Source organism: Microtus oregoni, unplaced genomic scaffold (assembly GCF_018167655.1).
Source record: "Microtus oregoni isolate MIOR12 unplaced genomic scaffold, Mior012 000000F_ref0000247, whole genome shotgun sequence".
In the NCBI taxonomy this organism is placed as follows: Eukaryota; Metazoa; Chordata; class Mammalia; order Rodentia; family Cricetidae; genus Microtus; species Microtus oregoni.
The window spans coordinates 42,791,053-42,805,237 of NW_024543059.1; the positions used below are offsets into that span (position 1 = coordinate 42,791,053).

Here is a 14,185-nt window from a genome sequence, read left to right on the forward strand (position 1 = left end):
GGAATGCTTCTCCAGGTGTGTGACATCAAGATGGTGCCTCCATTTCTGAACCCTATTTCCCTTGTGTCTGATGACAGACAGCCAGTAGTAGCTTGAGCTTACACTCTGTCCTGGAGCCATCAGGAGGAAAATGAGGTGTTCTTTCCCAATACTCCAGTGAAGCCCTGGACCCGAATCTCAGGGCCTCGCCTGGTCACGCCCTCACCCCCACCCAGTCATTTGGTAGAGTTCTGGAATAACTCTGCTTGTTGAGCCAGGATCTCAAGCCACTATCTCCGCCTCGCTCTTCCCCCCACAAGCATTCAAAAGTGGGAGAAGGGTGGTCCCTGAGCCGTCCCTGTACAAGTCAGCCAGGTGGTGGCTCAAAGATGCCAGGGACTAGACACCAGGAGACCAAAACAACAGCTTGTCCCAACCCTGTTGGCACCAAGAAATAGCAGGTGCTCATTTACGTACATTTGGTTATAATTTGCATCCCGCCTGCATATTGCCTCATTGACTTACGAGACCCTGGGTTTGCTAACCTAGGTCTTCATCTCTCAGGACTGCAGGAGGGCCAGAGCTCTACAACATAAGGAAAGTTCACCAGTCACCAGAGGGAGCCCGGCAAGGCTGAAGTGCCCAGAGCCGGGGGAACTCAGTCAGGGAGAGCTCAGCCTGGCAGGCTGCCTGGGAAAGGCAGGATTCGTGCCGGGTGTAAGAGGGAAGAAATTAGATAAACAGAAAGAGGGGTGGAGAGAGGCGGGGATCATGAAGAAGTGACAGCGGAAGTGGGCTTGCCAAGTGGTTCGTGTGGGGTGTGGTGGGATAAGGCAGTAGGGAGACATCAAAGACCCTTAATCCTAGGGCCATGCGTGTGGGATAGGCTTCTGGGGGAAAGATCTGGACAAGTACAGTGTTTGGGGATATGGGGATTTGGGAATCAGCCTGCTATCTCCTGGGGCAGGGATTAGCTAAGGGCATACGGAAGGGCAGGGCCTGCCTTGTCAGCCCTAAGATGCCTCTGTGGGACCAGCAGTTCCTTCCACTCGGGACTTCCAGGAGCAGACACAGGAAGGGTTAAGGAGCTCTGCTCTGCCAGTGAAGGACTCACACTCCAAGGAAGCTGCAGAGGAAGAGCATGCCCAAGGCCATCCTGGTTCAAATCCTTCCGCGATGATCTAATTAATGGCCCACCAGCTCAGACTTCTATCTTTCCACCATGTAGGCCATATCATATCCGGTCACTATGATCAGAACAGACTCTTGCATATGCCCATCAAAGCCTGCTCCTGCTCCACCCTATCCTGGTAGTACCTACTGGGCCAAGCAAACCTACCTGTGATTCCTCCTTTCCCCCAGGGACTTCTGAAAGTTGGCTAAAGTTGCCGGAGTTCTCCAAGGGTCCTTTTTTGATGACTAAACGTTGAAGTGGCCTCAGATTTCCCGTGTAACTGTGTCCTTGGACTTCCTAGTCTCTACTCAACTTGTTTGATGTTCTCTGCCTTGGGTATAATGCCCAGTTAGTATAGTATTGATCTCATTCTTTGTCACAGGGGCCACTCAACCTATAGGTGGATTTGGAGAGAAAGAAGACAACTCTCTCTCTCTCTCTCTGAACGACCCCAACTCAATATGAAAATGTTCTGTGGTGTTCTGAATTCCCAGTACCATTGTTACTCTAGCCCCTGCCTCAAGCCCTCACGCAAGTCACAGAGGGGGCTGGGTTTGTCTAAAAGAATCTGAATCCCAGAACAAGCCTTTGCATTATAGGTGACCCAACAACCTTCAGGGAGCGCTCTATAGTGACATCCGCAAGAGAAACATAACCACTTTTCTCGACAATAACCTCAGTCACCCCCTCTGTGCTCCAGCTCTTTAGACCCAGGTTCCCCCACCACCCATGGTTAAAGGGGAAGAAATCAGGCTGAAACCGTACAGAGTACAAAGCAAATGCGGCAGAATCAGTCCTCTTAAAATTCAGGGGTGGTAGCCACTGCCCTTGCAATCCTAGTACTCTGGCAGTGGAGGCAAGAGGATCAGAAGTTCAAGGTTATTCTCTGCTAGATAGCAAGTGTGAAGTCACCTTGGCTACTAGAAATCCTGCCTCAAATAGGTGAACAGACAAATAAACAAACAAATGTAGCATCAAGAATAACTCTCAAATGGAAGAATAGTTAGTTGAGGAGTCCCGAGGCTATTGTTTTATCTCATCCCAGCCTCAGGACTGAATCAGTCACTCTCACTGCCTTCTTTCCCCGGGAATCAAGTGCTGTGTGAGAGACAGGTAAGAGCCAACTGCGGCCTGGGGAAAATAGAAGTCAGGGCTCCAGGAACTACTGAGCCAAACTAAGAGAATTTCGCAAAAGGAACGCTTTAGAAGAAAGCGCGATAGACTGGCTGAGGATGGCAGCAGGCGAGGGTGGGACGAGAATCCTCTATGGGAGGGGCTTATGCCCAGGCCCGTCCCAGTCCTCCGCTCGGGAGCCGATCTGGCGCCCCCTGGCGGCGGAGTCTGCTCTTGCTCTCGGGAGCCCCCAGCCCGCAGCCTCCCACCCCCACCTCGCTTGGGTCGGCGCCCGAAGACCGGCTCGCAGGCAGACACAAGCCCGGGAAGCCGGCCGGGAGTGAGCACCGGAGTGGGAGGGGGCAGGGAGGTGGCCGCGGCTTGAGCAGCAGGAGCAGGTGCGGCAGCGACAGGCGGGGCGGGGACGGAGCGGCGGAGACCTCGGGCGGGCGGCAGGGCAGCAGGGAGGCCGCGACACGGAGCCAGTGGGGGCTTGGGCGGTGGAGGGCGAGGGGATCCCGAGCGCAGCTGGTGGCAGGGTGACTCGAAGGGCGCGGGATCCCAAGGAGACAGAGAGGACGAGAGCTAGAGAGGATCGGGGAGAGCGGCGGGGGCGCTAGGGGAGAGATGGGGTGGAAAATCGGGGGACACACCTGGAGGGGAGACTGGGTCAAAAAGTGAAGCTGGAGTCTGGAGGGGACAGAGTGGGTGAGACCAGAGAACAGCGGGGGATCGAGTGAGGGCTGGTGAACTGGGAGACCCGGAGGTGATAAGTTCTGAGGTGGTTTGAGAAGAAAGGCTGGGCCAGGGAAAGGGAATTCAGGGGAGGTTCAGGGGTGGTGGTAAGTAGCTTAGCGGGCATCCAGGGCCAGGTAGGCGCAGGCTGGTTTGGGGGGTTCAGTAAGCAAGGAGCAGGTGAAGCCGGCATTTGAAGCTGGTGTAAAGAGAAGCAGGACCTAGCTGGGGGCATTTCAGGCGAGAGGGTGGTACAAGCTTAGGATAGCCCAAGGAGGAGAGAGCCCAAAGAGGGGACCCCACAAAGAGACCATAGACCAGGTCAGTGCAGTGCCCCTCATGGGGGAAGCCCCTTCCTGGGGCCAACGGAGCCATGCTGTCCCGAAAGGGCATTATCCCTGAGGAATATGTGCTGACCCGGCTGGCAGAGGACCCTACAGAGCCCAGGTACCGTGCTCGGGAGAGGAGGGCCCGCTTCGTGTCCAAGAAAGGCAACTGCAACGTCGCCCACAAGAACATTCGAGAGCAGGGCCGCTTCCTGCAGGATGTATTCACCACGCTGGTGGACCTCAAATGGCCCCACACGCTGCTCATATTCACCATGTCGTTCCTGTGCAGCTGGCTGCTCTTCGCCATGGTCTGGTGGCTCATTGCCTTCTCCCACGGTGACCTGGCCCCCGGAGAGGGCACCACTGTGCCCTGCGTCACAAGCATCCACTCCTTTTCATCTGCCTTCCTCTTCTCCATCGAGGTCCAGGTGACTATTGGTTTCGGCGGGCGCATGGTGACAGAGGAATGTCCTCTGGCCATCCTTATTCTCATTGTGCAGAATATCGTAGGGCTAATGATCAACGCCATCATGCTGGGCTGCATCTTCATGAAGACGGCTCAGGCCCATCGGAGAGCAGAAACCCTCATCTTCAGCAAGCATGCTGTGATCACCCTGCGCCATGGCCGCCTCTGCTTCATGCTTCGCGTGGGAGATCTCCGAAAGAGCATGATCATCAGCGCCACCATCCACATGCAGGTGGTGCGCAAGACCACCAGCCCTGAGGGTGAGGTCGTGCCTCTCCACCAGGTGGACATCCCCATGGAGAATGGCGTGGGTGGCAACAGCATCTTCCTGGTGGCCCCGCTCATCATCTACCACGTCATCGACTCCAACAGCCCTCTCTACGACCTGGCTCCTAGTGACCTGCACCACCACCAAGACCTGGAGATCATTGTCATTCTGGAAGGCGTGGTAGAAACTACAGGCATTACCACCCAGGCCCGCACCTCCTACCTAGCTGACGAGATTCTATGGGGGCAGCGCTTTGTTCCCATTGTGGCCGAGGAGGACGGCCGATATTCTGTGGACTACTCCAAATTTGGTAACACCGTTAAAGTGCCCACACCACTCTGCACAGCTCGCCAACTTGATGAGGACCGCAGCCTGCTGGATGCCCTGACTCTCGCCTCGGCACGGGGGCCTCTGCGCAAGCGCAGTGTGGCTGTGGCGAAGGCCAAGCCCAAGTTTAGCATCTCTCCGGATTCCCTGTCCTAAATTGCAGTCCCTCGGGCCCCCACTCACTTATGTGGGCACATGGAGAGTAAAGTATGGTATGTAGAGTGGATGGGGTGCGAGCCCCTTGGCCAGGTGAGGGTCTGCTGTGTGACAAGACCCTCCTGGGCTCAGCCTCCCTGACGCTGTGTGCCCAGGGTGTTACAAGGCAGTTGTCACTATGCTATTTCTGGCCCCAGCAGGAGCCTGTACCGGGTTATTTTTGTTCCTGCTCCTCCCAGCTCAGAACGGGCTTTACCCCTGTCATTCTCCCCAACATTCGGGAGGCTATAGAAGGTTCAGGGCTCCTAAAGTTAAGGTCTCAAAGTCACTCTTGACCCTTCACGACAGGTAACTGGGGGAAAGCCACCCCCAAGTTGGGTATCTACTGTTGTTTCTGTAGCCACTAAGAAATACCTGGCCAGGCCCCAGCCCTATTCATGCCTTGTAAAAGAGATGGTTGAAGAATCCCTGCCAGTCAGAGGAGGAGGCCAGTGTGAGAGTGTGGGAGCTGAGGGGCCCACACAGGCAGGGCAGGACGGTTGCCCAGGCTGCCCTCCATAGGGCACACTGCTGCCAGAAGGGGACAAAGCAGGGGGAAAATGACTGGAGATCTTGTGTCCCACCTACTGCCTCATTTTGTCCCTACCCCAAGAGGCTGGGAAGTGGGGTGCTGAGAAGGGTCCTGTGCCTGCCATACAAGATGCAGTCCAGGCACACTCTGCTCCTGGCTCCCCACGGGTAGCTGTGAGTCACGGCTTCTGGAGGATGCCGGTGGGTAGGGATGGCTTATCTCACTTGCTAGAAAAAGAAGTACTGGAAAGTTCAGCGGGGAGGGAAGAGAGCTCCCCGAGGCAAGGCCCTGAGCCTGGGTTCTCAGAGCAGGGTCATGTGTCCTTGCCCAGAACTCTACTGCCCCATTCTCAATAAAGCCTCCCGCCTGCGGCCTGAACTCGGGGCTTTTCCTGTGGTAAGGCAGAGGGCATGCTGCTGGAAAAAAGAGGGCCCTGCCAGCGTCTGCCACCCCACATGGCCCTGGCAGGGATGCCCGGAAAGCAGGCTCTTCTTCCCTGACCTCGGGAGGGCTTCATCCTCCCACCTCAGGCTCCTCCTCCCACCAACTCAGTCTGTCTGGCCACCTTAGCCGGTTGACCTCCACCAGACAGCAGAAGTGAGGGCCTGGCCTCCCTCCTGAGACTCTGCTGGGGGCGGAAGTACCACAGGGAGGGGCAGAGAGGTGTGGGCTAATTAGTGTAGGGTCAGCTCACACCCTGAATCCCGGCGAATGACTCTGTTCTCGGTTGTCTCATCCATGTTAACAGTCCCTACCTCAGTGAGTTGACTCGGAGCAGGTGGAAAAGCACATGTAACATGCTTCAGAAGTGCCGATTCATAACAAGTATTCAATAAATGCTAACTCTTGTGATTGCTGCTGAACTAGCCACGTGATGGGAAAGCTCACTAAAAGTATGTTAACGGCAAAAAGGTGTTTTTTTCCACTGCCTCTCGGTGATGCGTTGCTCTGCCTGCGTGGTGCCCCTCCCAGTTCATATCTGGACTGCAGGGCTGGTGTCCTTGTCTCTGCCCCCCCTCACTGATGTCCGCCTGCCTGTCACCTGCTCCATAGCCGCCAAAGTGGGTTGAGTTGTGATCTTCACTACTGAGTGGGATATTTTGTGGCTCCCTATCTCCTCATCAAGGATGGTCTCCTCTGCTGATAGTAATAAAAACCCCAGGCCAATGATTCATCTTGACCAGCCCTGGAGAGAAATGCCCTTCTCTCCTCTGTGACGTGGGCCATCTTCTTTGCCTGTGTTTAAGGGTCTTCCTCCCCATCCCTAAATGTATGTCCTCTCCAGGTTAGTGCTACGTCGGCGTCTGAAACTAAGTAGATGATCAGTGAGAGAATGAACTGTGGGTGGATGGGCTGTGCACCTGACCACAACCCAGGGCTACAGGTAGAGCCAGCTAAAGATGGCTGCCCCTAGACAGGGAGGAGCTGCCTCGGAATACTTCGGAGGCAGGGATGGGTGAGCCAGGAAGTTGCTGCTACCAATCTGACCTCTGAACTATCCTCTCCTCGCCCTCTTCCTTCACACACAGTCCCCAGTGCTGATTCCACCTTAGCAGAACTAGCTTTTTCCAGTTTAGAGAGAAAGGGTTAAAAAAAAAAAGCCCCCTCAGGGCTGGGATCTATAAATCAGGTGTAGCCTCCGCCTGGGACTCTGCTCTAGTTATGCCTGAAGCCACAGGGAGGAGCTAGAGTCACTTGCAAAATCTGCTGAATAGCAGCAGCCTAGGCGGCCCTTCCAAATAACTTTCCTTCCATCTCCCTGATAAGACAGATTGAAGCCTGTAGAAATGAGGTTATGGTGCCACCTGCTGGCTACAGAGAAGACCTAAACCAAACCAGAAAATACGGTCTGCTGGAATTGATTTCCACTATCAGAGGTCCCAAGCCTGAAAGTTTAGCTCAGAGAGAAACTAGAAAATTCAAGTCTTGAAGAGGTAGCCAGTCAGTATTGCTAGTTAAGAATAAGAGGGGAAATGTGCTCAGGGAAGCCTGGAAGTCCCTTATTTGAGAGTGGTAGCAGGACCACTCTGTTAAGAGACAGTCTCTGTCATGCCCAAAGAACCCACGCCAGCACAGGGTCCTCACTGGCCTATACTCCACTTGCATGGACACCCGTCCATCTCTCTTGCCTTGAAGTCCACACTGTGAGAAGTCAAGCAGCGATAGTGCAGCCTGGGGCGGGACACACAGCAGTGCTCGGTCCCCAGCTCAGCATGCGAGTGCCATTTCCAGAGCATGAGGTCTGAGTTGCACGGGGGGGGGGGGGGGGGGGGGGGGCACGCTGCTCTCTTCTCCTCGGGGACTGTTTGTTGGTCTGGGAATGAACAGGCAAAGTAAACTGGAAACCCATTCGGGTCTGACACCTGGGGATGGACATCTCCAGGGGGCGTCCCATCTGAGATGACACCCAAGCTTACAGAGCACCCTCTCTCCCCCTGCAGGTGGCCTCTTTACAGATTTGTCATTCATGTGGGTTCCTTCCTGACATCTTCAATGGGCAGCTTCTTGTCACCAGGGGGAGGCATCCCTGTCTCCCCACAGGTCTCAGTGTCCCCTTCCAAAGTCTTAAAATCGTACAGCTTGAGTTATCAATGAATGCAGGTGACTGAGAAAGACGACGGGAATTCTGCACATCCGCCATGTCCTCACATCCCCAGACTGCTGTGGGTCTGAAGAACGACAGGTCTATTCCTGCTCCAAAGGAGAGCGGGAGAGGAAGAACAGTAAGAGCAGAGCCAGAGACCAGGGCAGGGATCTAGACTGGCAGCCTCTCTCCCGGGCCCACCTGCCTGGGGCACTGCATATGCTCACAGGAAGGGAAATGGGTCCTGGGGCACTGCATACGCTCACAGGAAGGGAAATGGGTCCAGGGGCACTGCATATGCTCACAGGAAGAGAAATGGGTCCTGGGGCACTGCATATGCTCACAGGAAGGGAAATGGGGTCCTACTATGCTCCATTCTCCCCCCACTCTTGGCAGGCCCAGTTCTGAAGTGATGTGAGTCCAGGGTGTGATCTGTCTGTCACCTCACCTTGATTCTTTCTAGGTCCTGGTGGTGAGGAACCGAATGTTAGATCCTGAGTCAGGCCCCGCCCATTTCAGCCTCCATGCTGTCATAGATAGCATGTGCCTCTGTAATCCTCACTGCCTCAGAGCTCTGACGAGTGCCACCAATGCCTTAGTTCTGACTTCCTCAAAAGAAGCTGAGGGCTGTGGTGACCATCATATATGAAGGACACACATTAAATAAATCCTTCCTCAACCACACAGCAGCCAGGGACAATGGGATTCAAGTGCATCTGCGCCCCACGGCCCACTCAAGGCTCAGCCTGTACAGGTCAGCACCAGCAGCTCTCTTCCAACGCTGGCACAAGGTTAACTCTCTTGTGTTAGCTCTGAGCCTCCCCACCCTGAAGCCATCTCACTTGCTGCAATGCAAGCGCGCCTCGAACTCCCAGACCCTTGTCCTGCAGTCAGAGCCAACCAGAACCGGGGGAGCTCTACCTGCCTGCTCTTTGTCTCCATTTGGTCAGATGACATTATAACTGGAGGAGGAGGTGAGGTATTTCATGGTAACTAAGAGAGAAACAAACACCATACACTATTAGGACAGTTTGCTTGGGGTCCACTTCCTGCTATACCCGTAGTTTCCCATCTGTCTTGGGGGTAGCATGCAAATCATCTTACTGTAGAATCCCTTACTCTACAGTGTGCCTTCATGGCCTATTATGGGTCATCAAGAAAGGCCACCCAGAGAGCAATTTGAAATCAGCTAAGAATCTGTTCTCCACCATCTTCGGATAAAAACTACCACTGTCCACCTTGAGGCAGTCAGGAACGAGCCGAATCTTTTGTGGAGTCCTTCAGTCTTTGCTGTGTCACTGGGGCCTCGGTGAAACAGCCACAGAGGTAGAGTCAGAAGTACAAGTGCTTCAGGGGTGATTCTTTGGAAGATACAGAGCAGAGCAAGCGGGAGGGAGGCTTTCGGCTCATGGTACAGGCTGGTGAATGGAGAGGAGGAAGGAACCAGGAGAGGTTGAGTAGGAAGAGCCTCAATCTCTTGGAGAGAGACACTGCCCCAACAGGGACCTCCTGTTGTGCTCAGTCAGGCTGGAGCTATCCAGAAAGAGAACATTAGCTAAAATGCTGCCCGGCTCCTTGGAAGGATGTCAGCTGACTCCATTACCCAGGGCAGACACTCTCTCAGCAGGGACCTTGCAGCTTCGCCTGCCTCTATCACATTGCTCTTGGTAACAGTCAGCTTCCTGAGAACTGTATCAGTCAGTTTTTGCTATGTAACAAGCAAACCTAACAGAGGCTCAATAAAAAAAGTATTTCTTAGAAAAAAAATTCTCCTGAAATTCATAAGGAAGTACTAAAGACCCAGAAAAGCCAAAACAATCCTGAGCAAAGGGGAGTCATAATATCTGATTTTACATTGCACTGTACAGCCATAGTAACAAAGCCAGCACGCTATTGGCACACTGAGACGGAACTGGAGAGAGGGCCCGGAAAAAAAGCCCACACAGCCATGGTACCTGATTCTCAACAAGGCACCACAAATGTATGCAGAAGAAAAGACAGACTCTGCAACACACGATGTGGGGAAACTGGATGTCCGTATGAGAAGAAAGGAGTGTCCCCATCTCTGTCTCTCACGTTGCACAAACGCAACTCACAAGAAGACTTTAATGTAAGATGTGGGGGGACTGAAACGCCTAGTGGAAAGCAAGAGAGTGGCATAGACATCCAGTGCCTTGTGAACACCAATAACTGGGAAGCCGAGTGTAGCGAGCTGAAAGCCTCCGCGTAGCAAGGGAAGCAACACTGTGAAGACATCCTGCAGGATGAGGGGATCTTTGCAGCCAGTCATCTGACAGGGGATTAATACAGAGACTATATAAAGAACCCAGAGGTATAAGCAGGAGAACAAGCACTCCTTTCAGTGATGTGCACATAAACAGAATTACCAGTTCTCAAGTGCGGTGCACGGCAGGCGTGTGGCTCATGACTGCAATCGCAGCACTCGGAGGCTGAAGCGGGAAGATTACTGTAGGATTAAGGCTAGCCTGGGCAGCAGGGTGAGGCTGCATCCCAAGACCCAAATAACATCAACAACAAAATCACAAATCATCAATATATAAGAAAAATGGGGCCAGTGTTAGGAGTCGGTGGAAAACGGCACCTGCCGCCAAGGCTCACAACTTGAGTTTGGTCCTAAGGACCCATCTGGTCTTCAAGTGGCCTTCACATGCATGCCGTGATATGTGCACAGCCATATGTATATATAAATAAGTGTAATGTAAGAATCTAATGTACGGGAAAAGATTCAACATGTTCCTGTCAGGAACATGCAGTCAAATAACCAAGATCACATCTTGCCCCATCTTGGGCCCAATGGTCGTCACCAGGCTCTGAAGCATGGTGGCTAGTCTTGGTTGTCAACTTGACTGCATCTGAATTAACTAAAACCCCCAAATGGAGGGGCGCACCTGTGAGGGACATTTGCCTCATTTGGAGATGCACTCTAATCAGGACCTCTGAGAAGGGAAGACACGCCTTTTACCCAGATCTTCAGAGCTGGATGACCCACCTTTAATCTGGGCCATTCCATCTGCTGGGAGCCTGTTTAAGGACACAAGAAAAGGAAACTTTGCTCTGGGCCTGCTTGCATTTGCCTCGGTAGCAAGTCCATTCTTGCTCTGGCAAGAGAGCCTGCTTCTTCGGGATGACAGTGTATCTGAAGACCAGATGAGGCATCTAGCCTCGTGGACTGGAGAACTACTGGATTCTTGGATCTTCTATTCTTAGGCAGCTATTGTTAGATTAGCTGGACCACAGCCTGTAAGCCATTCTAATAAATCTCCTTTACTCGTTCACATACATAAATAAATATATATTCATATATATTCAAATTTATATGGAGAGTGACTCATTCTGTAAGTTCTGTTATCCAACTGACCTGGGGAATTTGAGTGATGTAGGTCTTCATTTGTCGAATACAGCAGCGCACCATGCAATCCCAGTGTTTGGGAGGTGGATCAAGAGTTCCAAGTCATGTTCAGCTGTCTAACAAGCTTGAAGCCAGTCTGTGCTACATGTCACCCTATCTCAAGAAGTGAAAAGAAAGAAGGTGGAAGGAGGGAAACAGGAAAGAAGGAAGGAAGGAAGGAAGAAAGGAAGGAAGGAAGGAAGGAAATGTTGAGGTTAGTGGGTAGAAATGTGGTACAACCATTGTGGAAATCTGTATGAGATTTCTTTAAAAACATACAGACAGACATACAAACTAAAAGCAGAAGTGCCGTAGGAGCACATCAACGGAACTCAAGTCACTCTAAGAATATCTACGCCCTACCCCCCACCCCTATCTACTGCAGTATTCAACACAGTCAACTTAGGAGCACACAAGATGCTCGTCAGTGGAGCCAGGTTAAAGGATTGATGGCGTAGGGGCTGGCGGGATGGCTGCTCTTCAGATGAGTCTGACATTCTTCATTTAATCACATTTGCAAACACCCTTTATCACATGAGCCCACATTCCCAAATTATACATTTGTGGGTCATAGTCTCATCCATGCAGGACACATCTCCTTGTGAGGCTGGCCCACCTCCCTTTCCCCCTAGAACTTCTGTGACCTGGAGAGTCAGGCAGGAAGGGCTGGTATTAGGGTCTTGCTGGAGCTTGCCCTGGCAAAGGGAAGAAAATTAACTGACACTGTCCCTTCTCTGAAGTGTGGCCAAGCTTCTACCCTGTGCCCTCGGTGTCTCTGTCCCATGTTGTGTTGGCATGGGATGCAGACCAGTCTGCACTCCCTGGGAAAGGGGAAAGCAGTGAGCTGCATGGCTGCCCCTGGGAATGCTGGAAACACAATCTTTCTCTGTGACAAGTTCTCAGGCCCTTGGGCCTGGGATTGCTGCGTTAGCAATTGTGAACTGTAGTCTTGTGCCTTCTTCAAATCTGTCCTTTGCTTCAGAAAATTCCAGAAGTTGGAGCTAAAGTTTACTGGTTGAGTACCTGCCTGCTGTGCACAGGAGCTAAATCTTAGTGATTGAGCATCTACCAGCTGTGGGCAGGGCCCTGCGCCAATTCCCAGCACCATCAGAAAAAGAAAAAGGAAATTACAGCAAATGTTATGAATTTTTATGATTGTAAGACATTTAAAGTAAACATATATATATATATATAAATACTGATTGGAACATTCCAAACAAGGACTAAGTTAGAGGAATCATTGTACATTCATTCAATGAGGCTAGCAAATCCTACAAGCCACCCCCAGTGGGGTTCATCACAGCGACATCAGGATCTGAATACTGAGACCTGCAGACCCTTCAGAGGGAGGGAAGGGAAGGGAAAAATGTTGTGATTGAAATGACACTCTCAACAACAAGAACGGATTCATCTAAAAGAAGAAAAAGATTGGAGATCCTTCCCCAACTCTGTGCAGAACCCCTCCAGGTATAAAATTCTGTTATAGTCCCAGTTTCCATATTAGGCCAAACTGCTCCATTGTCTAACTTGTTCTGTGACCAGACCAGATAAGAAACATAGGCAGATTTCTGTTTCTATACATTTTCTGCTTTAAAGTGGCCCCAGTTCCATAAAATACAGCAAAGAACAAGTTCTCAGGAATAGATGTCCAGTTCTCCCAGCCTTGCTTTGTCCTTGTGTCTGCTCGTGTGTGAAAAGGAAAGAAAAAGAAAAGATACAGAAAGAATCACAGAGTAGGCTCATGATTTCTGCCGCTTCTGAATTCTCCACCTGAAGACACCACTGTAGGTCCCCCGAGAAATGGCCATTGCTACGTGTTGTCTGGGATCCACATTGTACTTCTCTGGGGAGCACTTCCCTCAACTGTGGCTCCAATCAGATCCCAACACCGGGTCTTGGGCTTTCCCCGCATTGTTAAGGGGATTGTGACATTGAGTTCAAGGGGACTGAACAATGGGGGAAGAACAGACACCTCTGGCTTCCCCACAGAGCCGATGGAATGCTTCTAACCTAGAAGCAGTGTGTGGTTTGTTAGACTTTTCTGTGAGACAGAAAAGTATGCTGGGGATAACCCGGCCCTGAAACCTCCCCACCACAGAGTCAGTAGAAACTGTGCCTCTCTGACTCTGTCTCCTTTCATCGCCTGATGAAGGTTAATATTCAGGAGGATGCCTATATGTTTTTCTTTGGGTTCACCTTCTTATTTAGCTTCTCTAGGATCATGAATTATAGGCTCAATGTCCTTTATTTATGGCTAGAAACCAAATATGAGTGAGAACATCCCATGCTCCCTCTTTTTGGGTCTGGCTTACCTCACTCAGGATAGTGGAAGCTTAGGTAGTTTGGATGCTCACCTTACTAGACCTGGATGGAGGTGGGTGGTCCTTGGACTTCCCACAGGGCAGTGAACCCTGATTGCTCTTTGGGCTGATGAGGGAGGGGGACTTGACCGGGGAATGGGGAGGGAAATGGGAGGCAGTGGCGGGGAGGAGGCAGAAATCTTTAATAAATAAATAATTAATAAATAAATAAAATAAAATAATAAATAAATTAACATCTAAAGGGAAACCTGACTTAAAAATTATAACAAAATTAATTAAATAAAAAAAAGAATCTGTGCCTCTTGCCTTCTGGGTCTTTAAGTTTGGGAATTCACAGGACTGGATATTTGTGAATGGGTACATTGCTGCTTTGTGAGATCTGGAGTTCTGGGTCAATGAAGGCTTGCTTCACCTCGGTGGAGCCTCACCTGGACAATTCTCTTGAAGGTAAGACAAAGACTGTGCTGAACAGTCTTGTGTCAGCTTGTCACTAGCTAAAGTCATCGGAAAGGAAGGAACCTCAATTAAGAAAGTGCCTCCAGGGGATTCTCAGTGTCTCTTGAGATCCGTCCTCCCCTCAAGCCAGCTGGGCATCTCTCCCAGGTGTCAAACGCCAGCCATTCTGTTGCTACATGGTCTTCAACCCCCCCCCCCCCCAGTATAGTGGCAGAGCTGAGCTTCCTGGCCTATGTGCAAACACACCGAGAAGCAACTCTGAGAGGCACAGTGCACTGCACCTACACTCTTGCCGCT

The 14,185-nt window shown here is 51.7% G+C and overlaps 1 protein-coding gene across 1 annotated transcript; it reads left to right on the plus strand.

Moving 5' to 3' along the window:
- Window positions 1–2,526: 2,526 nt before the first annotated feature.
- Kcnj11 (potassium inwardly rectifying channel subfamily J member 11) lies at window positions 2,527–5,970 on the plus strand. The gene has a single exon (XM_041635465.1). The coding sequence runs from the start codon at window positions 3,375–3,377 to the stop codon at window positions 4,545–4,547; it is 1,173 nt and encodes a 390-aa protein (XP_041491399.1). The 5' UTR covers window positions 2,527–3,374; the 3' UTR covers window positions 4,548–5,970.
- The last annotated feature ends 8,215 nt before the right edge of the window (window positions 5,971–14,185 follow it).

Coding starts and splice junctions, on each gene's coding strand:
- Kcnj11 (XM_041635465.1), top strand. CDS start 3,375: ATGCTGTCCCGAAAGGGCATTATCCCTGAGGAATATGTGCTGACCCGG.